Raw genomic sequence first — 26,932 nt, 5'->3', positions numbered from 1 at the left:
CCTAGCTGAAAACAAAATCCAAAAATGTTTCATAAATATATAAATAAACATGAAAATAGCACTGTGTTGCAAACTGTAATATTTTGTTTCACGTGTATCTGAAGTAAATTAGCCAGAAAAGATTTTCTATTTTTTTAACTTTGGCTTTCAATACTTAATGTATTTGCATTAATATATATGTCTTGGATGGATGTAATAATAATGACATTTTTTCCCTCAGAATGATAGAATTAAAGAACAAAAAGGACCTTGAGAATCTAGTCTAGTATCTTATTTTACAAATTGAATAAAAATAATCTGAGGCCACCAAAAGACAAATGGTGTGATTTTGCTCAAACTATGTAGAGTTTGCTTAGTAACAGAAACAAAGTTAACATATAGAGGTGGGAACATTAGCAAAGCTTAATGCACCATGCAAAAGAAGTCTTAGAATCACACCTGTTGCTGCTGGAACCAGCCTCAATTCAGTCTCCTCTGTAATCCCCAGGTTTAGTTAAAATTAGAACCTGGATTTATTCATATTCCATGTAGTGCTATTTAAATTTTTTAAATGCAATATGTTACCTAAATATGTACTTGTTGCTAAAGAAAGATTTAGTGTCAATGCTTTGTATATTTATCTTTCACTGCACAGCAGTCCTTACCTTATGCCCAAAGACTTTTCATTCTTTTATTATTAAAATCGAAGTTTTTCTCTCGTAATATAAAAGTCAATGTCAGCACAAATTTCTAAGATTAATAGGCAAAAATGCACTACTAAAATTTTGAATATGCATTATTTCTGAATTAAAAGAAATAATTCATTTGAAATTGTTTACAATGTTCCCATTTTAACTGCCACGATATTATTATTGCCTACTTTTTTTTTTGCTTGTTTTCTTCAAAAGTGCGAGAAAACACTTCCTTTGAGTAGCTCAAGTGCTTTTCCTTATTTACTTTACAAATGGACAAAACAAATTGTCTTAACCAGTCTTTATTCTCCCTAAATACATGTGGGTTTTACTGTGATCAGACTTCGTAAAGTATTAAAACAATGTTAATTATCATTACTATGGATGCATATTTGTAATGGATAATTATTTCATTTATTTATTCATTAAAAAGCTTAGTGAAGATTAATGAATACCAGACAATACCTTGGGGAATCCCAATGATTAAAAAGGCAATGCCCTCAAATAGCCTTACCTTTAGTGGGGAAGATAAAAAAGAAAACAAAACAAAAACAGACCTAACTTTATCTAGTGTGATAGTGTGCTGTTAGAAGGCACGTACAAAAGGCACATTCAGCCTATTTGTGCTGTAGGCATAAGGTGGGGCAAAACTAAAGAAGTTATGAGTTCAAATAAGGTTTCTTGGGAATGATAGTTAAGTCCTAAAAAGATAGATGGTAGACTTCACAAACACTACTAGCATTATTGTACAAAATAGTTCTATTTTTTCCAAAATTCTGTTCCTCATACATCTAAAAGATTTTTGTTTTTAATTTGTGTGTATTTAATAATGTTGATTCCATCACTCCTATTCTAGTAGGAAATAAACCAAGTAAGACTGTCCTTCTGTCTTCTTTTTCTTTCTCTGTGTCTTTTTCTCTTTCTCATATGTACGCAGCAAAAAGTGACCAAACCACATATTTTTTCTAACAATTATTGGATCTTTGAGTACCAACCACAGCATTACCAGGAATGGTTAGTTACAAAGACCATAGATGATAAAAATAAATAAATATACAGTTAGATTTCTCAATGCTTCCTTTTCTTTTCTTTTATTTATTTGCCTTTCCCTTTTTCTTACCAAGTGGTGTTCTACATTTGCAGAGATAGAATTCACCAAAGATATGTTTTATGATGATGATATTTAGTAGGAATTTAAATTTGAAATGTGTACTGAATATTCTGTACATTTACACTAGTACATTTACTTCCAGTTTTTCAAGGAACATGTTTGCTTACAAATAATTTTTATAAAATAGAGTTAAAACAAAATATATGCAATATTACAGGCCAAGAAATTATTTGAGTTGCTCTTGAGCTTAAACAATAATTTTAGATGATGAACTGATGTTTTTCACATACAACATATCAGGTTTGTGTTTTTGTTTAGTTGGTTTGTTTTGTTTTGTTTTGTGTTGGTTGGGAATGGTGGTTGGGTGGTCTGGTGTCAAGTTTTGACAAGTCATTCTGAGTGAGATGATAAAGCCCAACTGCTTCAGAGCCCCACATTGGTACTATTTTATATTAACAGACACAACATTGGCTTGTCCCAAATGGTTAAAACATGTGCACATGTAAATGCACACACACACACACACACACATCCCTACATACAGACAAGACAAGTATACACACACAGGACTTAAATAGTCCAATGGAAGTACTTCATAAGGACAAAACTTCTTAAGTGATTTCCCTAGTTATTGCGTGCTAAGTATCTCAGGAACTCAGCAGCCATTCCTCCAAACAAACTTTCTGCTTAAGCTTAATTGCTGGCTGCAAGCTTTTCTTTCTTTCCTTCTTTCTGTTTCAGCCATTTGCATTTTATCTCCTTGCACAAATTTATCTCCAACTAATAACCTAGTGCTAAGTCCAGGTAATGAATCCCACACCTTCAGTTTCACTGGTTTTCCTCTTCCTCTAGGAATTGATTAAACAAATAAAAATCAAGAGTAATAATGCAAATACGCAAGTCATTTTAGAGTCTGTGTTTGTGACGAGACATAAAAGTATTCACCTCCTTAACAATACCGTCCTCGGGATGATGAGAAAAGATGACAGACTTTAACATGGTGTTTATTACCACTCCTGGGAAGGGAGGGTTAATATCTATTTAAAAGGCACTCCATAACGAAGCAGAGTGTTACGCATACAGAGACGATTAGTATTGGTGAGAAAACAAGTGATTTTGGAGACAGTGCCCATCCTTATTCACGCTAAAATATGTTAAAATCCTACCATGTGTTCATGAGCTCACAAAGCCCCGTTTACAGAAAGCTGGGAAAGTTGGCATTGTGAAATGTTCACATATAATTTTACTCAAAATTATAAGTCTTCTGAGGCCAATTAAAGCAAACCAAGACATTCCATTTCTGCTGCAGGGGAGAGACCACCACTCACTTAGCAGTTATCACTTCCTAGTCCTTGTGATACGGAATTGTGTGGGTTATTACATTTAACCCCCACAATATACTTATGAGACATGTATTGCCCCATCTTAGAGCTACAGAAAGTGAAGCCTACAGGTTAGGTTTCTGCCTACATTCCAGTTAGGAAATACTGCAGTTCCACAGCTGGTATCCAAACCCTAGTATCCAAACCCAGAGTCATTCCGTGTGAAACCTGTGCTCTCTGCCCTGTGTCTCGCTTTCTACTGCTCTTTTTTTTCCTCTGGTACAAGTCCCTACTGCTATTATTTTTCATTGTTGTTATCTGCTGTCTAAAACAGCGTTCTATTCAGATACCCGTACTGACTCCTGCTCCAGAAAGCCTCATTCATGTGAGTTTTCTAGCCATAGCCTCCACCAGTGTCCATCAGATGGTATTTCTTTTTTACTTACTTTCGTCATCTTTTTTTTTACTTTTTGAGATTGCCATTGTTATTGCAGCTCAGAAAGAATTTAGTGAGGAAACTCCTCACTGGAAAGACAGACACACACGGTAAACTACGAGCCAAGTTGCAGTTTGAGAAAAATACTCCAGCAATGCATGGGATTCATTTTGAAATGACCAAGATAGACCTCAGGATGTTATGGTTGTGTTTTCTACAAAAAAATAAATAAATAAAAGTGTTTATAACATACCTAGGGAACCATTTCTCATCATTACTTTTTTAGATGATTTTAACTTTTATAAAATTTATTTTCTGTAGTGACATTTTTCTCTTTGTTAGGAAAACAAAATCTTACTTTGGTGGACAGATTTTTCACTAGATGTTTTGATTTAATAGAGTAACTTTTTAAGACACTATTGCTTCTTTAGTTTCTTCAGGGTATTTTATATTTTGATAAAAATGCACTGTCTTAAGATTCGGTGAGGGAGGGACAGTCACATTAGGAAAATGTTTCGCCGTTGTCGTTAAGGTCTATTAAACTCTGTCAAGCGTGACAGGGCATTTTTTTTTAACATATCCTGGTCCAGTTAAGGCTGCAAATCAGAAAAAGTGCTTGGCACAACAATTTAGCAGGAAAGAAAGCTATTTTAAAAGTCTTTTGGGAACATGTTTGTGAAACAGGAAAAAACATACAATTGAGTTGATAATAGCACTTGGTAAAGGTTAGGCTCACTGAAATGGATTTGCCATCTTTTTTCACAGGGAACGTGTTGTTCTTAAGCGGCAGTTCTCACTTAAGCACCGCTTAATTCAGCAAGGAGCTCCTTCCTGTGCAACTTCTTTTGCACTGGAAGATCTATTTTTAAATTATAACCCAGACTTAGTCACAGGAGTAAATGATTAAAAATAAGCTGTGTTTGGTATGTGTAAAATTACAGCAGTTCATAGAGTGCTTCATGGTACTTTGTCTAGCAAATGTCTGAAGTCACATTTCCAGGTTTCCACTCATTAATTTCCCCAAAGACCTCAAGCTTCTCACAGGCCTGTCCTTTTACCTCTAGTTACACAGCTGTGCTCACTTCTGTACCCATGCCTTTGTACTTTTAGTTCCTTGTACCTAGCAAACTCTACCCTTTATCCAGTTCACCTTGTTACTAACTTTGAATTCCTTAAACACGAATGTTTTGAAATATGTTATAATTCAATTCCAATACATGTTTTAGCATACACTGCCTTTCCAAACAAAATGTCACCTTTCTTTAACTGCAAATGTGTCCTATGACGATGGGTGTGAAACTTCTATTTCAAGGCCCTCCTTTGCTGATCTACAGAACTGTGCGGAAAAACCCTCCTGGACAATTTTTTCTTCAAGATGTGAGAACCACACTGAGGTATTTCCCCACCATCCCTTTTATTCTATGGTATTCTCTATAGTAGTGATTGGAACCCGCTCAAATACCCATGATTGAGTTTCAGGAATCAATTTACTTCACTGGCACTTGCCAAGCTCTCACATCCTTATACATGAAACCTTTTAAAATAACTCTGACTTTAAAATATTTTTCTGCATCATGCCAGTTTAAGGCTTCTGTAACAAATTGCCATAGACTTGGTGGGTAAAACAACAAACATTTATTTCTTACATTTCTGGAGCATGGAAGTCTGAAATTAGGGTGCCAGCATGGTTGGATTCTTGGTGAGGGCCCTCTTCCGGGTTGTATCTTCACAAGGTCTCTCCTTGGTGCATGCATGCAGAGAGAGATTGCCTATCTCTTTCTTTCTCTTTTCATAAGGATGTTAATCCCATCAGTTCGTCTAAACCCAATTATCTCCCAAAATCCCCACCTCCAAATACCATCATATTTCATATTTCTAAAATGAAAATCTTGTCATATGGCTCTACTGCATAATTTTCCTACAATTATTATTCATTTCATGCAACAGCATATATGGAATACATGCCATTCCTTCTCATGATGCTGCCATGGCAGACATCGTTAATGAATCAGGAGACTCTTTCTGATTCACTGGACTAGATTAACTTTAACATTGCTCAGTGTAGCAGTTCTGGCTGCCACTACCAGTAAATCAGAGTAGATATTCAAAATGAAAATGTCTATCTTAGAGCATTAAATCAAAACTCCTCAATACAACAGAAAGTACCATTAATTTGCTTTTCTGTCTTGCTGTAAAGCCTCATCTCTCATCTCATGTATCCTGCATCCCTCAAGCACCTGGTATGTCCACACTCCACAAAAGTATCATATTCTCTACGTAGATGTCTCTCTCTCTCTTTCTCTCTCTCCCTCTCTCTCACACACACACACACACACATACACACACTCGCAAACATACTTCCTCCATGTAAAATGCATCATTCCAGCTGATCAATTAGACACATAAAATTTAATTGAGTACCTATAATACTTTATTACTCATATTTATACATATCATTCTACTCCTACAGAGTTTTAAGTATCTCCGAAAACAGAAATTTTAGCATTTCTGGATCCCTAGAACTTAATATAACTTTTGGAACATATGAGGTTCTAAATAAATGTTTGAATGAATGAATATATTAATATAGTAAAAGGTACTAAGATGGAGTTATATCTAGTATTTGTAAGAAATTGAGACACACTAGGGAAACAAATTTTAGTATATCAACATTTTATTTGCTTTTAATAAAAATAACAATTTTTTAAAGTGTGCATTTACCTGAGACACACATATTGATTTTTCTCCTTCCTTCCTTCCTTCCTTCCTTCCTTCCTTCCTTCCTTCCTTCCTTCCTTCCTTCCTTCCCTCCCTCCTTCCTTCCTTCCCTTCTTCCTTCTTTCCCTTCTTCCTTCCTTCCTTCCCTTGTTCCTTTCTTCCTTCCTTCTTTCCTTGATTTCTTTTTCCCATCTTTAGTTTTCTTTCACCATGTAATAGCTCCATAGAAGGAGTATAGTTAGGATGTAAAATTTCTAACCTGGGTTAAGTTCCAAGAATAAACCAAAGTTCAACATTTTTTCTTGCTAATATTTCTCCTGTATTTTTGATGTTTCTATTTGTAATAACACAATTAAAACATCAGAAATCACAAATATAATAAAATATCTACATTTTTGTATGTAAATGGTCAGTGCTCCACTCCTATAAGAAAGTAAAATCTGTAAAGTGAAATCACTGACAGGAGAAAAAGATAAACAATTATAGATCCTATCTAAAATTAAGGGAAATTTTCTAAGTATGTATATAGATCTTTTCCCTCAATTATGTACAATGGTTATTTTTATAAACAAATTTATTTATCAAAGGAAATACAATATTTTGTGCATGAATTAAAAATTAGTTGTTGAAAATAAATTTCAAGCAAAATGTATGTTTTTCAAATCAAAACAGTTCTATATATATAAAATAGAATTAATTTGTTGTTGAACATGAAATAATGTATCCAACTGAAGGAGCAATTCAGAGTTTACATGCATGATATTCTGTGTTAGCTAGGAAGGTTCTTTGGTCGATGTGTTTTGTTTTACAATGTGAATATCATCTGTCTCTTAACTAAAGAAGGCAGGAGAGGTGAGAGAGAAGACTAAATGATCAGCATGAAGTCTTTCCTTAGATACACATGGCCTTGTGGCATTTACTTTTTAAAAAACAGCTTTACTAAGCTATAAATCATATACCCATACACTTCATGAGTACACTCACTTAAAGTGTACAATTCAATATGTTCCCTACTTGGGCAATAGAATCATTAGAAGCCCAATCCTCAGCATTGCACAATACACCCATGTAACAAGTCTGCACATATACCCTCTGAGCCTAAAATATAAAGGAAAAAACAATACAATTCAATGGTTTTCATATAATCTCAAGGTAGTACAACTATCATTTTAGAACACATTCATTACTCTGAATAAAATCCCTGTACCCATTAGCAATCACTCTCCATTGCCACAACCCCTGAGTCCTAGGTAACCCCTAATAGCTCCTCCATATTTATAGATTGGCCTATTTTGGATATTTCATATAAATGAGAATCATATAATATGTTTTTTTTTAACTATCTTTTTTCACTTTGCATAATGTTTACAAGGTTTATTCATGCTGTAGGTAGCATGCATTAAGTACTCCTTCCTCTTTATTGCCAAATAATATTTCATTGTAGGGAACATATCATATTTTGTCTATCCATTCACAAATTGATGAATATTTGAGTTGTTTCCACTTTTTAATTATTATAAATGATGCTAAGAATATTCATGTGCAAGCGTTTGTTTGGATATCTGTCTTTATTTCTCTTGAGTTTATACCTAAAAGTGGAATTGCTGGGTTATATAGTAACACTATGTTTAACATTTAGAAAAACTACTAAGGTGTTTATCAATGGTTACACTATTTTACATTCCTATAAGCAATATATGATGGTTATAATTTCCCATATTCCTTCTTACACTTGTTATTGTCTCTCTTTTTTATTATATATATCCTAGTGGGTATGAAGTGGTATTTCATTATGGTTTGGAATTGCATTTTCCTAATGACTAAGAATATTGAACATCTTTCATGAGCTTATTGAGTATTTGTTAGATCGTTTGCCCATCAATTATTTAAAAAAATTGACACATAATAATTGTACCTATTTATGGGGTGATATTTCAATACATACAACGTCTAGTTAGAGTAACTAGCATATCAATCACCTCAAACATATTGTTTCTTTGTGTTCAAAGCATTCAAAATCTTCTCTTCTAGCTTATTTGAAAATATAAATTATTTTTAACTGTATTTACTCCACAGTCTATAGAACACCAGAACGTATTCCTCCTATCTAGCTGTAATTTTGTATTCTTTTACCATTCTCTCCATATCACTCTCTCCCTGCTGCCCACCCCAGACTCCAGTAATTACCATTCTACCCTACTTCTATGAGATCAACTTTTTAGCTTCTGCATATGAGTGAGAACATACAGTATTCATCTTTCTTTTCTGGGCTTATTTCACATAACATAATGTCCTTTCAGCTCATCCATGATGCCACAAGATTTCATTCTTTTTTATGGCTGAATAGTATTCTGTTTTGTGTCTATACCGTATTTTCTTTATCCATTCATCTGTTGATGGACACTTAGATTGACTCCATATCTTCTCTGCCCATTTTTTAATTGGGTCATTTTTCTTTTTATTATTGAGCAGTAAGCTTTATTTGTATATTCTAGCTATAAGTCGCTTTCAAATATGTGATTTGCAATTTTTTTCTCCCATTCTGTGTGTGGTCTCTTCGTTTTCTTGATAGTATAATTTGAACACAAAGTTTATAATTTATATGTCATCTAATTTGTTGTCACTTTCGCTTTCAATGTCATATCTATAAAGCCATTGCCTAACCCGAGGTGACAAACATTTTACTCTTATGTTTTTATCTAAGAGTTGTGTTTACTTTTTGAGCTGGGTATGAATATCTCGCCATAGGTACATATTAGTTGTGGATTATCCAAGAGCATATACTGCTAAGACTATTTCATCTTTAGAAAAAAATTACTCCATAGATGTATTTGGATAAAAAAGTCAGTTTTGAACTCCTATTGGCTGGGCATGGAATGTGCTTTGGGTGTAAACAATGATACTCTTCTTTTGTGAAAAAGAAAACAAATCTGTAAATATCTACATTACAAGATGAAAAGGTGCTTGAAGCCATCTCATTTTACAGGTCAGGAAACGAAGACCCAGCAAAGTGACTAACCTAAGAATATTCAGGGCATTCAATCACAATCAGAATGCAAAATGGAGCCTTCTTATTCCACACATAGTGATTATTCCACTACACTGCTCCAAATAAATCAGTTAGGCATAAATCGTAATTTAATGGCTAATTTGTGAGGATTTCTAGAATTGTATCTGCCTTCAAATATGGCCAAATTAAAGGGCTCTAACGTTATTGGATTCTCCACCAATCCTGAGCTCTCAGCTGATTGCCTTCACTTGACCGCATTTTTTAACATTTTCTCTGTATGATAGGAAGGATGCATGAGAATCGTCTGATATTCATGCCCTACTTGCTTTGCAACCCCAGCAGAAAGAAAAAGCTTCCCTAATAACAATACAAATGTCCCAGAGAGAATTCCAGTGGTGTTGGTTGGACCACACATGTCCATGACCAAGCTAAATTTAATCAGAGGATTGTGCTAGCCTGACCAGATTTCAATCAGTTCCTACTTCAGTGATCAAGAGGGAGGTCTTACTTGAACCAGAGAGAATGGATTCTCTATAGGGAAAAAGGTTCGTTTTATTAAGGGCAATGAAGAAGATGTGCTAAACAGACAGTATCAACAGAGTTCCCCTACCTCCTAAAAGTTGGATTGTGCTAGTAGGTGCCATATAAATTTTATTTTGAGAATGATTGGAAAGCTCAATGTAACAAGAATATCATAACTTTGCTTATGGACTGGTATGCAACTTAAAATTATAGCAGAATTATATATTTTCTGATTTTATTGTTGGTGGGAAAAACAAAACAAAACATGTTTTCACATAGCATTTGACTCCTGACTTTGTGGAAGGAAAATAGGTATGAAGCTCTTATTCCAAAGAGCTGGAAAGATGTGTTTTGTTTCAGTGCTCTTTGAGCAATTAATTCTTTCCATATTAGATCTCCTGGAGGGAGAGTGTTCCATCAAGTACAAAGCATTTTTTTCAGGCTCCCTTCCACCTTTTACTAATTGGGCTGAGATTTGGCCGCTTGCCTCTTTCAAATAAAAAGGGGGTGACCAAAATCACCGGAAAATGGCTAATTATGCCCACAATGGGAAAATTAGTCCCGTGAGTAAGTACTTTACAGTGTAAAGTGAAGTCCCAAACTTAATCACAAAATTATCTCTCTTTAATAGTTATTCAACTGTTCAATCTGGAATGTTCATTAAATAAGCAAGTAAGCATAGAGTCAATGTTTTCTTTTGTTCTTCCAGTACAGTGTTAGGAAAGGCTATTATAGCCAATTTAAAATAAGTGAAACAACTCAAAAAGTCAAATACTGTATGTTCTGACTTATAAGCGGGAGCTAAACAATGTATACACAAAGACATAGAGTGTGGAATAATAAACATTGGTGGTTTAGAAGGGTGGGAGGGTTGTAGCTGGGGTGAGGGATAAGAAATTATTTAATGGGTACAATGTATATTATTCAGGTGATGGTTACACTAAAAGCCCAGACTTCACAACTACGCAATATATTCGTGCAATACAAGTGCACTTATACCCCTTAAATTTATACAAATAAAAAAGAAAAAATTAAAGTAAAATTTGGGAGGTTTTATGTCTTATTTTTAATTGGCTTAGCATTATATTCTTTAAGAAGTTCATATTTGATTACAATGTTATAAAAAATTTGCTGGAGCTTTGGGTTATATATAGGCTCAGTATTAGTAATTGTGCAGTCATATTAACTAGATTGATATCCTATCTGGGAATATACTTACAATTCACTTTATTTGATATTTTCATAACCACTTAAATGAGAGAATAAAGAAACAACCATAGTATTTCTGCAGAAGATAAAAATAACTCAAGATGCACATAACCACCACCTTGAAATACAGTGTTAGTTTTCCACATACAGTGTTATTGAAATTATGGCAAATAAATGAAAATATGTACAATAAGCTTACTTATATTTACAAAAACTTTAATGTGGTATTATAATAAGTCATATTTAGTGCATTCTAAGAAGTTTATATTATCTAATTTTATTTTTACAATAGCTTTCTGGTTTAGGAGTTATTTTGCAGAAAAGAAAACTATTCTTAAAGAAGTTGTTTAATTTGCTAGTGTGTGACTGAGTTGGATTTTAAAAACAAGAAGTCAGCTGGGCGCGGTGGCTCACGCTTGTAATCCCAGCACTTTGGGAGGCCGAGGCGGGGGGATCACGAGGTCAGGAGATCGAGACCACGGTGAAACCCTGTCTCTACTAAAAATACAAAAAATTAGCTGGGCGTGGTGGTGGGCGCCTGTAGTCCCAGCTACTCGGAGGGGCTGAGGCAGGAGAATTGCGTGAACCCGGGAGGCGGAGCTTGCAGTGAGCCGAGACTGCGCCACTGCACTCCAGCCTGGGCAACAGAGCAAGACTCCATCTCAAAATAAATAAATAAATAAATAAATAAATAAAAACAAGAAGTCTAACTCATATTTATAACCAGTACAACTATTGTTTCTACTTGTAACTGGTATTAGACATCATCCCTTCATTATGTGAATTATTAAATGTCAGTTGGATACTACTTTAAAAATGTCAATATCTCTCTGGAAAAAGAAAAACTGTATCATTAACAGTGAGACAATATTAACAATATATGCTTCCTTACATGTGAATTTTAATGTGGATTTTAATAGTTGCAATTAAATTTAGGCATCTCTTCAAAAATGAAGTACTTTCTAGAAGTTTTCATGAGAGTTTTTGATGACTTTTAAAAATATGCAGTTTCTATACCAGGTCATCCATAGGAATTTAATGGCTTAAATGTAATAATTTTCTTTTTTTAAATTACTTTGTTGAGTTTAGGCATTTTTGAATCATTTTTTAATGTGTCTTATAATTTCTGTTACTCTGTATATTTAAAAGTCTTGGCTTAGTGATTTTCTCTTAAATGCAAAGAAGATAAAAACTCAATGTAGCCAAAATTCAGAAAATGTTAATTTCTAGTCCTATGAGCATTAAGCCTGTTCCAATGATGATGGTAATAATTTTAGCTCAGGGCACATGAACTTACCAGATTCCATTCTGAGACATCTGGAAAGTGGGCTAATGAAGAAGTGTGCTTGCTTTTCTAATTTGGACTTTCTGCAGTGGAGAAGAGAGAACTAGACTTTTCTCGAATGGCCTTTCAAAAGTAAGAATAGCTCTAAAAAGAGGCAGTATATGAAGAGGTGAGAGCAAGATAAGTGATTTTTTTCTTTTCTTTTTTTTTTTTTTTTTTTTTTTTTTTGGCCTAGACATGTTTTCCCTGAATTCTCATGTAATGAGAGAAAAATTAGCCAAATGGTCCGCTTTTTCCCCTGAGCTATTAGGTAGTAGGAGACATACACAAAGTCTTCCTGAGCCACAGGAAAGCAACGACAACAACAACAAAACAGTGTCAGGAGAGATTTGGTTTTAAGGCTATTTTGGCTTTAGGTTACTTGGAGTAAAAACTGTTTCTATAAAACAATCATTTTTTTCTTTTCATATAAATTTTGAACTCTTACTCAAGGCTTAATCCTTTTACCCTAATGCTTTGTTTGATGAGTAGGAAACACCTGGGAAGGCATGGAATTTGCCCAGGTTCAATGAATGACAGAGGTAGGACTGAGGAAGACACTAACTTCCTGTTTTAAATGTTGATAAAATCATCCCTCGCTAGAACCTCATGAATGAGTTCCATGGAGAGTGTTTGAAATCAATGAAGTAAGCCTCAAAAGCAGTAGAATACTGTTCTCCAACTTGATAAATACTTTTATCGAGGGCAGAAATCTTAACTTATATCTTACTACCTTCACCCTACCAAACTAGGTAAAAGTAGATGCTCAATAAATAGGGTAGGATAACAAATTTAATTTCTAGAAGTTTTCTTCATTTAAAATGCATTTTTTAAAGTGCTTGAAAACGAGACAGTACATGTGTTTTTATTTTGGGACCTTGCCAGAATGGCAAGTATGAGTTGTCAAGCCATTTATTAATGTAAGCTTTGTAAAAGAATCGAATATGACATTGCTAAGAAGAGGAATGAAAAGAAGAAATTGTTGGGAAAAAGTATAAATGTGTTTGATGAGTACAAGTGACATGTAATGAGAAAACTGGTGGTTAAGCAAAATAACTGAATAAGCAAAATAGAAATGTGTCCTTCACTTTATGCAAATAAACAACTCCATTGTCCGAGTCAGTATGATACAGGGCAAAGGGTAGAAATTTAAGGTCAGAAAACCTGAGTTCTGAGCTTGGAGTCAGACCTAAGCATCTTTGTGACTTTGGCCAAGTCACAATTTGCACGCTGGATTTGCCTGGTTTGTTCAGTCAACATTATTACTGCCATGACTAACAGAATTATAGAGGGATACAGAAAATAGCAATAGCTAATGCTTATTGTATATTTATTATTAAGCAAGTTTTTTATATCTATCATGTAATTTAACACTTGAAATAATCCGACAAGGTGAGCTATGATAAAAGTTATAGGCAACATTGATTTAGCCAGGCATTGATTGGCATTATCTCATTTACTGGTCACATTAACCTTCTAAAAACAGCCACTACTTTTATGCAAATTTTCAGGTTAGAAAATCAGTTGAGAGAGTTTAAGTGTATAAGAACTGGCATTAAAGATATGTTTCTTTGACTTTAGTGTGTGTCTTCTAATTAGTATGCAACAGAAAACAGGAAGCTCAATTAACGATCAAGTTTTATACTCATTATCTAGTTGAGTAAACCAAGCAGAAAATAGTTGAGTTGATTTTCTTAAAATTACACAGCAATTTAGAAGCAGCTTAGAAGAAACACTTCTAGCTAATGGGATTGTCTTGCAGGAGGATGAATATATTTTAAGTTTAAGAGGAATGACTGGCTAGTTGGGAAGCAGAGTTACTACTTTGGTTTGATGGAAAAAAAATGTAATTTTTGTCAGGTAAGGATTTTTATTAGTTTTCTATCCTAGCTGTACCAAATGACCATAAATTTAGTAACTTAAAACAACACTTATTTACTATCTACCTCACAGTTCTATTGGTCAGTTCTGTTGCCTTGGCTTGTTTCTTTGTTTCAAGTGTTACATGGTCAAAATAAAAGTAATGGCAGGGCTGCATTCCCTTTTGTAGACTCTGGGGGAGAACCTGCCTCCATAATCATTCAGGTTGTTGGTAGAATTCAATTCCTTGTGTTGTAGGACTGAAGTCCCCATTTCCTTGCTGGCATGAGGCCACTTTCTAGTCCTTGCATGTGGGCTCCACAGCAGAGTCAGCAACAAGGAATCAACTCTTTCTCATGCTTTTATCTTTTCTGCTTCCCCTTGTGCTGCATCTCTTTGACCCTTCACCCTTTCTTTTTTTTTTTTTTTTTTTTTTTTGAGACGGAGTCTCGCTCAGTCGCCCAGGCTAGAGTCAGTGGCACGATCTCGGCTCACTGCAAGCTCCACCTCCCGGGTTCACACCATTCTCCTGCCTCAGCCTCTTCAAGTAGCTGGGACTACAGGCGCCCGCCACCACGCCCGGCTAATTTTTTTGTATTTTTAGTAGAGACGGGGTTTCACCATGGTCTCGAACTCCTGACCTCGTGATCCGCCTGCCTCAGCCTCCCAAAGTGCTGGGATTACAAGCGTGAGCCACCGCGCCCGGCTCCCTTTCTTTTCTTCTTTTAAGAGCTCAAGTTATTATTTGAAACCAACCTGGATAATTCAAGATAACCTAGGTCAATCATTCTATTTTAAGATCCATAACCTAAATCATAGCTGTAATCAAAGATTCTGGTGAATAGGGCATGGAAAGGTTTGTATGCCTATCATTCTGCCTGCCATGTGAATCTTCTATCTATTCCAGGTATCCTCAACCCTAGCTATATATTAAAATCACCTGGGAAACTTAAAAGAATGCTTGTTCCTGGTCCCCAAGCACGATGACCTGAATCAGAAATTTTTGGAGTAGAATCAAGTTAATGGTCTTTTTTTTGACTCAGAAAATTGTAATAGGCTTGAAAAGGTTAGGAATAACTAAAAACATCAGGTTTCTTCAACTTGATTAAATTTATTTTATAAGCAATCTACTTTAAAAACACTTTCTGTATACCCTCTTTATGCAATCACTTTGTTAGGGTGTGTAGCCCTGGAGATGAATATGCTGCCTGCCCTATTCTTACTGTGCTCACAATCTCATGGCAGAGACACATAAAGAAATAATTATACGATTACATGGTATGTTTTAAAATAGATATTTGAATTACTTGCTTTAGGAGTTCTGTGACATTAATAATGCCTGGGAAAACTGCAGAATATTTTGCTTGATTTATACTTTATAGTTCCTCTTAAGATAGTCTGGCTAGTACCTAGAAACCGTGAAATACAAATGTGTTCAGGTTTCGGCATGTCCCAATGAGGATGAAGTATTTATATTGTGCTTCCGCAAGTATAACAGGCCAAGAATTTACTTGGGTGCTTACTAAACATGCAGATTCCTAAATTCTTCTCCAAAAGGTTCTATTCCAGAGGGTCCTTGGTGGAGCCTGGCCATTTTAACATTTTCACCAAGTTTTGGGGATGATTCTGATGCAGGTGGTCCACAACCTCACACTTTGAGGACATGGTGTGTACTACATCAGTGATTTGGCACCTGCTCACTCAATAGCTTAAAAAATAATGCATGACTCAAATGACATCCTAAAGAGGACATATAGCTTGAGTTATAATCTTATATCAGTAACATGGCTTCAGGAAAGTGAAGCTTCTTTATGTTTTGTTTTACTAACTGCTTTATATATTAAAAGTGTGAATGACATTCCAAGCTAGGTTGAAGTGGGCACTAAAGCCTTATACTGGAATTTCTTTTTCATATTTTATTGGAGGTCAGGTGCAGGAGCTCAAGCCTGTAATCCTAACAATTCAAGGAACCAAAGTGAGAGGATCACTTGAGACTAGGAGTTCAAGGCACCAGTGAGCTATGATCGTACCACTGCACTTCAGCTGGGGCAGAGTGACATCCTGTCTCTAAAAAAATAATAATAAATAATAAAAAGACTCTATTGGAAGTAAAGATAGTAACTTGCAACAACAATTCTAGCACAAAGACTTAGGTGTTCCAAAAATAAGCAGTGAGAAAAATAAGTTAAACAGGCTCTTGAACTTTGACATTTTTTAGATTGTGTAGAATGATTGAAATAAGTTCCATTTGCCAGGCAGGTGTGGAACCCTGGGATTGGAGTAGAGTGTTTATTCCTTGTTTTGATTCAAGAGATACGTAGCTTGTTTAATATGCCATAAGTAAGGGAAAGCATGTAATATAATATATAGGACATAGCTCAACTTTGCTCACACAAAGGTTCGGGTTGGTGAACCTTATGGCAAATTAAATATGTGTAGAAAGTACTTCTGTTAGCCAACGTTTAGTGAATGGATACATAAATGAAAAACAGAGTATGGTTTAGAGCCTGTAAAAATCGAAGTTATTTCAAAAATACAGAAACAAAAGATTAAGTTATTATTTTTCTTAATCTTGGAGTGAACATACACTTTCAATATTAGGGCTAGGTGACTCAATGAAAAATAATTATTATAAAGAAACATAAATTAATTGAAAGTATGTATAGGAATAATACACATTTTAGAAAATAAGAAATAGGCTTGCAAGGCACTGGTATGCATGTTCAGGATTTATGTTTTTTTTTGTGTTCTTACAAGTATTGATTAAGTCACATTGGTTTCTAATGCTTATACAATAAAACATGGTTTACACTATTGCATGTCAAGAAGATTGCCCTCTTAAAATTTAAGTATTTGGGAAAATTGTCTTGGAGGGAATTTGGGAAAATTGTCTCGGTAGATGTATAATATATTAAGAAATAAAACCAGAATTGTAAGTTACATAAATTTTTGAGTGACTAGGCAGTCATATTTCAAAAGTTATTTCAGATTTTAAGACATTTTTATTTTTCACAGTTCTTTTTGTGACGAAATATATCATTTTTATTTTAATATTGAAGATGTTGGGGGCAAAGCATGGAAAACATTTTGAAATAAAGGGCTTTTAAAATTCTTTTTGCATAGTAAAGAAAATTATCTCATTTCTAGTAATAAACCACTTTGTTTAATTTTGAAAAAGGAAAATAAAAGAGTACTTATAGGAACTATGAGACTAGCAGCTCTTGAAGAGAAAATGCCAGTAACAACTAGCAGTGCCAATATGATTACAAATTTACTTAACAGTATAAATTAGAGCCTTCACAACTCTGAAGTTCTTTTCCTACTAAACAAACCTTAGAACACATGGAAAAATTCTCTGGCTGGCTTAATCACTCAACTTGACCTGTTTTCATGATTTGCTTGGTCTCTCCTCAAAATTAAATGGAAACTATTATATTTCATGATGTAACATGCAGTTCAATTATCAGTAAATAATTTAACAAGATCTGAAAGAGATTAAAAATGATTTGCTTAACAGCTTTGGTTAATTAGCATCAATTGTGTTTTAGTGAAGATACATTTAGAAAAAGCTAAATATATAGAGAAGTACTTGCTGAATCAGCCAATTAAAGGCAGTATGCAGAGAACCAGTGAGCTGAAACCAAGGATTACAGTTAAACATACTTCTCCTGAGAACAATGTCATCATTTCATCTCCCAGTATGAGAGTTTATCTAAGATGACTTTCAGCTATATTTGCAATGGCATTATGCACATGCCTTGCCATGATTCATCTATTATGGAATTAGAGACCTCTTGGTGAAAGGGATGATTCCTCCATAACTACCTCTCACCACATGTGTCTGCTGGCAAGGAAACTTTGATAGGTCCTTTGCAAAACAGATGACTCAAGTGAATTGCACTACCAAATGATTTGGTCATTGCTAGATCTCATGGAGCGTACAGGTGCCCACCATGTGTTTGAATGGCTGCTAACCTAAACTTGCTGCTCCATCTTTGACAAACCCAGGGGCCATACACCTGCCCCCTTGATTAGGAATACACAAGTTTACACAGTGAAAAATACCACCTTATTCCTAGTAGCACAATTTCCAGATCATTAGGGAATAGGGTAAAGAAGGAAAGCTATAAAAGTGGAATTATTTGCATTAATAAATATTTTGTGAGTTGAATACTTTTTAATTATTGATGTCAGGATGATTTAGTTACCACTAAGAGATATTTCACTAAGACACTTTTTGAAACTCTGATTTCGAAGCCTATTAGATAAGCAACAAAAATAATGATAATGTTATTTTTGTTGAAAATTGAAACACATTGAAATGTGTTTCAAATATGTGGGGTTTGGAAAACCTTCAAACATGATTTTTGAAGCACTTTGCCCCTCAACATTTGGAGTTCATGTGCATATTAAAGGTAATTTAATCCTGACTCATGTGTAAATCATTAACAAATTATTTTGTAAAACATAACTGATTTCTAAATAGAACAATATTTATTTACATTGTTACTAGCATATTTAAATATATATACTTTTATTCAGAAAAAATATGAACTACTAATATCTTAAATATGTACTGCAATGCCCTAAATGTGGCTTAACCTTTATGTCTTCCAAATGCAGTACATAAAACTACTGTTTATTTAACATCTAAGTAATCACAAAATTCAAAACTGAATAGTTTTCAGGATTTTATTTTGTAAGAAAGTAGACTTGTAGATATAAGAAACATCCCCACAATTTTCATTGTCAGTACATATTCAAACACTGTCTAAAACTTTCTAATAAAATAAATTACAATTAGTAGTTATGATCAGTGTTCTTGGTTGTGACTTTAGGATCCTAAAGTACTTTGCTGGTTCATGTTTTAATTCATTTACTCATTCATGTATATGGTAAACATTTGTTAACTGTCAGTCACAAAGGATGCAAAGATAAATCAGATATGAAACCATATCTGCGAGGGAAATAGATATGTTACTAATAATAATCATACATTCCAATAAATTAGTAGATAAAGAAAGTTAATCAAAGGAAGATCAAACTATAGTTTAATTCAAAAGGCTTTCTGCCATACGTTAGTTCTTTAAAATTTACTTAAATAAAATATTCAGTTAGATTACCCAGTGTCCCCACCATCCTGAAAAAATGAAAATTGATGTAAGTTTCTCCATCTAATAAAAAACAACAAACATTTGTAACAAAATTATGACCAAATATTAAAATAAAATATATCTGAAAAAAAAGGGTTGCTATGCTTAGCTGGTTTGGGATATTGTTGTAACTTTTCTAATATAGATTATACTTTAAGTTCTAGATGGAAAAATGTGATAACTTCAGAAATGTGAGCTCTGCTTCATTGGTTTCTATATATTTAGGGATAAAATGGTTGAGTTTACCACATGAACTTGTTACTATCTATCTTCATTCATACTAAGAAACATACTAGTGATTATTAAAGAAGTAATAGAGGCAAGGCACGGTGGCTCACACTTGTAATCCCAGCACTTTGGGAGGCAGAGGCGGGTGGATCACCTGAGCTCAGGAGTTTGAGACCAGCCTGGCCAACATGGTGAAACCCCGTCTCTACTAAAAATACAAAAATTAGCCAGGCACAGTGGTGGGCGCCTGTAACACCAGTTATTCGAGAGACTGAGGCAGGCAAATCTCTTGAACCTGTGAGGCGGAGATTGCAGTGAGCCAAGATCGTGCCACTGCACTCCAGCCTGGGGTACAGAGTAAGAGCATGACTCTTTCTCCAAAAAAAAAAAAAAAAAAAAAGAAGTGATAGAGAAAAGTATGATATATTTATAAAGTGCAGACAATCAGAAATTAGCCCATCAGAAAGAATCCTTAAATCTCTTTAATTTTTTGTTCTTCAATAGAAATCCTAGTAAATTATCATTAATATGATAAGGAGAGTTTTAGGAGTTACTGTATGTTAACTATTTTCAACTCTTCCACAAAAAATGTGTACAATCATTTATTTAGTATTGAATCTCTTATTTCTTTAGCAAAAATTTCTTGAGCACGCAGATTGTGTCAGGTATTATGTTAAACACCAAATAGTGATTTGCAAAAGCAATTTTGCCTATATAAAACCATGAATACAAAAATTAATTATTTTTTTATATTTAGGGATGGATTAAATGATAGAGTTTTGCTAAATGAATAATTATAAAGAATGTGATATTGTTTAAAGTAATCAATTTAAAATAAAATATATCTGTTCATAAATATGGAAGTGATTTTGCATATAGAATCTATAAAGTAAATTTTTATATTAATCTAACAAAGCTGAATAGGTTGGCATTTCATTAGGTTAGATTAAATTGCATGGGAAATAGAACTTAGCCAAGAGTATGCCATGAGTTGGGAACTTTCAGGGCTCCACAATATAGTCAAAATCATTTAATGGTCACAACAAATCTGTAAAGTGTCCAGTATCATTCCCTATCACATTTCCAGGTGAAATGTGCATGTAAGAGTATTGTCTAATAATGAATTGTAAATTGCTTTAATTTTTTGTTCTTTAACAGAAATCCTAGTAAATTATCATTAATATGATAAGGAGAGTTTTAGGAGTTACTGTATCTGTTAACTATTTTCAACTCTTGCACAAAAAATGTGTACAAAAATAAAAACCAAAAATAAAACAACTCTTCTTTCTTTCACCTTGCTATTAATACTTGATGATAATTAAAGCTCCACTGAGAAGATGAAAACACAAAATTTATTTTTAAAGGCAGTATAATTTAGAATGATTGTGGAATTATATGACTATAGATACAATAAATAAAGAAATATTAGGCCGGGCGCGGTGGCTCACGCTTGTAATCCCAGCACTTTGGGAGGCCGAGGCGGGCGGATCACGAGGTCAGGAGATCGAGACCACGGTGAAACCCCGTCTCTACTAAAAATACAAAAAATTAGTCGGGCGTGGTGGCGGGCGCCTGTAGTCCCAGCTACTCGGAGAGGCTGAGGCAGGAGAATGGCGTGAACCTGGGAAGCGGAGCTTGCAGTGAGCCGAGACTGCGCCACTGCACTCCAGCCTGGGTGACAGAGCGAGACTCTGTCTCGAAAAAAAAAAAAAAAAAGAAATATTTATCTAACTTAGAAATGCCTAAGGAAAACATTTTAGTAATTCTATGAAAAAAATGTAAATATCTAAAATCAACAATTTTTCAAGTGAAAATGACATAACTACTCTTTAAAAATTATTTACTCATAGAAAATGTGTACATTTCTAGACCAAGTGTGTTCTCATAATGTAGATCTATAATTCATATTGAAACTTCACATGCTGTGAATATGATAATGCTATATAATAACTCAAATATATTGTAAGCAAAAGAGGCTTTTAAAAGTTGGAATTGTTCAATAAAAACATGATCTTAGTAGCAGTATTTTCTCTGAAGTTTTTAATTTATCATGGAAATAATTTTGGCCATTAGCATAATATTAAATTATTACATTCATCAATATTTCAGGTCTTGACCCCTGAATTTAAGAAATTCTTAAAGACAATGTCAAATATGATCCAAGAGAAAATGTGATTTGAGTCTGGAGACAATTGTGCATGTAAGTATTGGGAAATTAAATTTTCTCATGGTAAAATGTAATAAAAACTAAAATATTAACTTATTAATTACTGAATTAAAGAAACTGATTCATTGTTTTCTGTTTATAACACTATGTTTATTAAAATTAATACAATGATTCATGGTATTTTGGTTATATTTTTCTCAAGATCGTCTAATAATAAAAACCCATACTAGCCGATAGAAGAGAAAACAATATTCGAAAGATTGCTACCACTAAAAAGAAAACTACCACAACTTGACAAGACTGCTACAAACTTCAATTTGTCAACTACAACTTGACAAGGTTGCTATAAAACAAGATTGCTACAACTTCTAGGTGAGTCATTGGCGAGGGCTAGCAATAGCACAAATTCTGTGACAATTAATGGTGTGCTCTCATTGAATGTCATAATAAAAATAATAAGCAAAACCTGTGAACATGTAAAAAAGGTTTTCATAATTATTTTTCCCAAATTAGCCCTGTCATAAAATCATTATTAGTTTCCTAACAAAATTAAATCTAAGCTCACAGTTCAGTGGCAAATATCTGTTGACTGGAAACTTTTTCTCTCCTTTAAAAATATTGTTTGCGTGTTCAGTGTATTAGTCCGTTTTCATGCTGCTGATAAACACATACCCATGACTGGGCAATTTACAAAAGAAAGAGATTTAATGCACCTCACGATCATGGCGGAAGGTGAAACGCACATCACATCATGACAGCAGACAAGAGAAGAGAGCTTTTTTAAATCCCATTTTTAAATCCATCAGATCTTGTGAGCCTTATTCACTATCAGGAGAACAGCAATGGAAAGACCCACCCGCATGATTCATTTATCTCCCACCCGGTCCCTCCCACAACACGTGGGAATTATGTGAGCTACAAGATGAGATTTAGGTGGGGACACTGGGCCAAACCATATCATTTAGTTAAATGAATATTATATTCTATGGCTACATCCTGACAATATGTCAGAGTAGGTTGCTCCTGGACTTCACAGGGTGTAAGCATTTGGAAAAACACTCCAGCATTTCTTGTCTCTTAGAATTAGGAAGCTAGTGGGTAGCATTTTAGAGGCCATTTTTCATTAGCTCAGAATTGTATTTAGTATTAAAAATATTCAAACAAATATTTTATTTGATACTCTTCATTCCCTGAAACCTTATTTGAATAATGTAGATGACTTAGGGAATCTTTTATTTCCTAATTTTAAAAAATTGATTTTCAGTAGTGAAGAATAATTTCTATTAAATTATAAGGACATTTTAATGATGTATAGATGTTGATTCTCAAGAAATTGTTTGAGAACAATTTCCTTCCTTAAATTACTGAAGAGTCAGAAAATTGAAAATGAGATGAATACTTACAGAAAATAAAGGTAAGCTTTATAATAAAATATGCTATCAAAATTTTTTATGTCCATGAAAAACTGTCTATTGTAATACCTTTATAATTTGATCCCAATTTTGGTAAAGGCAAAAAATGCAAGTTGTTTTCTAATTCTTATCTATCTATCTATCTATCTATCTATCTATCTATCTAAAGTTTTTGTTTATGTCTAATTAAATTAAATTAAAATGTGTTTATAAGCTCCTTAACGTTTTACACCATAATGCTTTAAACATTTGACACCATAATGCTCTTAAACATTTGCAGTTTTAATCTATTTTAATCTGCTGGGCAGGGTGGCTCACACTTGTAATCCTGGCCAACATGGTGAAACCCCCTCTCTACTATAAATACAAAAATTAGCTGGGTGTGGTGGCGCTCACCTGTAATCCATCTACTTGGGAGGTTGAGGAGGGAAGATCGCTTGAACTCGGGAAGTCCAGGCTGCAGTGAGCCAAGATTGTGGCACTGCACTAGGCATTGGTGACAGAGTGAGACCTTGTCTTAAAAAAAATGATTAATCAAATCTTTAAAGTAAAATTATTGAATTATTGTGTAGTTTTAAAATAAATTTTCTATTGAGAATCATCTGCATTTATTTCATAAATATTGATGAATTATATTTCTTTTATTTTCTGTTGCAGTTTATGTTATACAGCATATTTCATTTTGGCTTAATGATGGAGAAAAAGTGTACCCTGTATTTTCTGGTTCTCTTGCCTTTTTTTATGGTAAGCATAAAAATATATATGATTATGTCTGTTATTGCTTCCAGTATACCTATAATTGATAAAGAATATTAACGAAGTTACTAGATACAGAAATTAATTACATTTTTATATCCAACTGATACAGCAATAATATGTTTTCATTCGGTGTATGCTTTTAGTCCTATAACAGGTATAGAATGAGAAGGAAGTGGAGGGGATCAGAATGGGAAAGATGAATACACACAAATGCTAAGACACCAGAGGAGGGTAATCAGAGATTGAAAAAAAATGGAATGACTCTATGGTACATGTTGTACATAGTAGAGAAAATAGTTTCAACCAGAATTGTAGATGCAGAGTTAGATCTGTTAAGAAAGTGATTCTCCCATTGATGTTTCTCCCATTCTGCCAGTTGATTGACATATCTTGATTGCACGGCAATTTAGAACCATGCACTTTGTTTTAAATTAATTTCCTCAATCATTCATTCAAATTAGCAGACATTGATGTTAAATTTGGGGCAGGTGTGTGCGTAAGTCTGCACACTCATCTGCCCCTCTACATGTATACACTGGGGATATGGGGCCCAAGGTGGAAGGTGGGCAAGTAAGACAAAAACTCAATTGCTCTGCTGGAGGAGTCATATACTTCATACACTTAATTTTATTTTTAATTATAGTAATGAATCACCCATATTTTTCTCTACCTCAAAATAAAATAGTGACTGTGCTCTTATCTCATCATAAACATGAGAAACCAAGAGACATACTCTCATCTAATCCTGTGGCAGCTAAGAATTTTCTTGAGGTGTTTCCAAGCAAACACCACAAAGATGGAAACAGAAACTTGGAGAATACAGAAAACCTAAACGAGAAAAAAACAAAAAACAAAAAAACAAGACTACATTCCTGTCCGCATTTGTATTTGAAAACATTTCCAAGTCTAGGAGCAGTCCAAATCCTGCACTTCTTAGATGATATCTTTAAGTTGACTTAAGCTCACACCCTCCACTGAGCGAGCTGCATAGAACATTACTTTCCTGCAGGTAATTCTGTAACAGATGAGCAACCGATTACTGTAATTAAGAAGTTGTGACTCTTCCTCTTGAATTCATGTAAGATCATGTATAAATCAGAGTCTATGTTCCAAGTAGGGATAAAAATCATACGGATTTATGCAATTTTACGGACTTTTTGAGAACAGGAGTTATGTGGTTTTCAAATATATTAATTTTCTTGATGTTCTACATTTCCATTTATTACTTGTGTAGCACTACCACTGCATAAATCTTTATGTGGAAATTAAAACAATAAAGGAATGAAAGAGTTATTGTTAAATGGTGGTCACACAATGGTAAAACTTGAGCTTGAGTGGTGCTACCCAGTGAGGGAATGTCATTTTGACTTTACTAAATTCAACTTCCTGCTAGAAAAAAGAAATACTACAATGAGGAGGCAAAGGAAGGATAGGAAGATAATAGCTTATGGGATACAGTTAATAGAAATTATGCAAAAATTACCACTAAAAGTGTTAAAAAGAGGTTTATTCGGGCTTCATATTATAAATCAGAAAAAAAGTCATGTGGAAACTAAAGTAGAATTGAAGCTTAAAATAGTGCTACTATGTTGGAAGAAAATAAGTATATAACTTGTCCAAAAACATTATTGATGTGCATCCAAGAAAAATTTCTATTTACCAACCTCATAAATGATGTTGCCATTATTTTGATTATCAAAATATCATGACAATGTCAATACATTGTATTTCCATGTAGCAGATATGTCTCCTCTGTTATCTTGATGCTATTTTATGCTATTTTACAATAAGGAAGCAGAGGCTTTGGGGGAGGGGACAGACAATATCTTGCCTTCATTCATAGAGCCAGGAAAAACATTGGGGTCAGATTGGAAGACATCTCTGTCTACATTCCAGAACACATATTAAGGAATGTCCTGGAGCTGGCTACCAGAGGCTTCTGAGAACCAACTGTGCTTTCCCACTCTGCCAATGGTGACATCTTGTTGGTGTTTTGAAATTGGACATGGACATGGTGGGGATATTTATACCATGGAAATAGCAAACACTACAAATTGGGGATTTTTCCACAGACAGCCAGTTTATCTTCCAGTATATCACTGCACTTGCTGTTTTCCACTGTGACAGACTGCCTTTGACAAACACATTTTCATAATCCTTTTCATGAAGTTGATGTTGTTGTTTTTTTAATCCCTTAGATTCTTGTTACAGCAGAATTAGAAGAGAGTACTGAGGACTCAATTCAGTTGGGAGTTACTAGAAATAAAATCATGACAGCTCAGTATGAATGTTACCAAAAGATTATGCAAGACCCCATTCAACAAGCAGAAGGTAAGCATGGCTACTTAATTGTAAATGCATTTGACATATTTTTAAAAGAAAACTACTCCCATTATATCATTATAAGTTCCTTAGGTCCATTATTAAAAATAGATTGCTACCTTTTTGTATATGTGCAGTTTTAATTATGTTTGAAGAACATTTTATGACATCATGTTATATCGCTTTTTAAAAACAATAAAAATATGTGACAGTGATCTGTTTAGTATGATTCTTTTTATGGTACAAAGATATTTAAATCAAATAAGTATTAATATTAACACAAAAACACAAATCTTAATGACAGTTGACTTTTTCAGTTTATGTAATTGTGTATTTCTCTTTTTTTTTTTAACAACCTGCTTGACAGGAGGTTGCATAATAATATAATGAATACAAAAGTGTTGTTTTGCATAATACACACACTTTGCATAGTACATTTGGTGGCAAAGTTAATGAAATCTAAGTGCTTCTGTTTTCACTAAGATATTCTTTTGCTTTTTTGGGTAACATTTATTGAGAGCCTGCTAAGCACCAGATACTTGCCTAGATTCTGAAGATAAAAGATGAGTAGCACAAGCAGAGTTGCCAGATAAAGCAAAACAAAAACAGGTCCTATATTTTACCTGGCAACCTTAAAGAAAGGGTTATTTTCAAAATATAAAATGTAAAACTCACAGTAAAATAAAATTTAACACTCTTTAGATATTT

The 26,932-nt window shown here is 34.0% G+C and overlaps 1 protein-coding gene across 2 annotated transcripts in view; it reads left to right on the top strand.

Moving 5' to 3' along the window:
- The window catches only part of CALCRL (calcitonin receptor like receptor), a 109,969-nt gene that overhangs the window by 40,586 nt on the left and 42,451 nt on the right, over positions 1–26,932 (top strand). For both annotated transcript variants that reach the window (XM_055289960.2, XM_055289959.2), the window contains 4 exons: positions 21,674–21,764; positions 21,934–22,103; positions 23,801–23,887; positions 26,101–26,233. In XM_055289960.2, coding sequence (XP_055145935.1) covers positions 23,804–23,887; positions 26,101–26,233 — 217 coding nt within the window. In that variant the 5' untranslated portion in view covers positions 21,674–21,764; positions 21,934–22,103; positions 23,801–23,803. The remainder of the gene's footprint in view (positions 1–21,673; positions 21,765–21,933; positions 22,104–23,800; positions 23,888–26,100; positions 26,234–26,932) is intronic.

Source organism: Symphalangus syndactylus, chromosome 8 (assembly GCF_028878055.3).
Source record: "Symphalangus syndactylus isolate Jambi chromosome 8, NHGRI_mSymSyn1-v2.1_pri, whole genome shotgun sequence".
In the NCBI taxonomy this organism is placed as follows: Eukaryota; Metazoa; Chordata; class Mammalia; order Primates; family Hylobatidae; genus Symphalangus; species Symphalangus syndactylus.
This window is presented reverse-complemented; position numbering and strand designations above follow the sequence as displayed.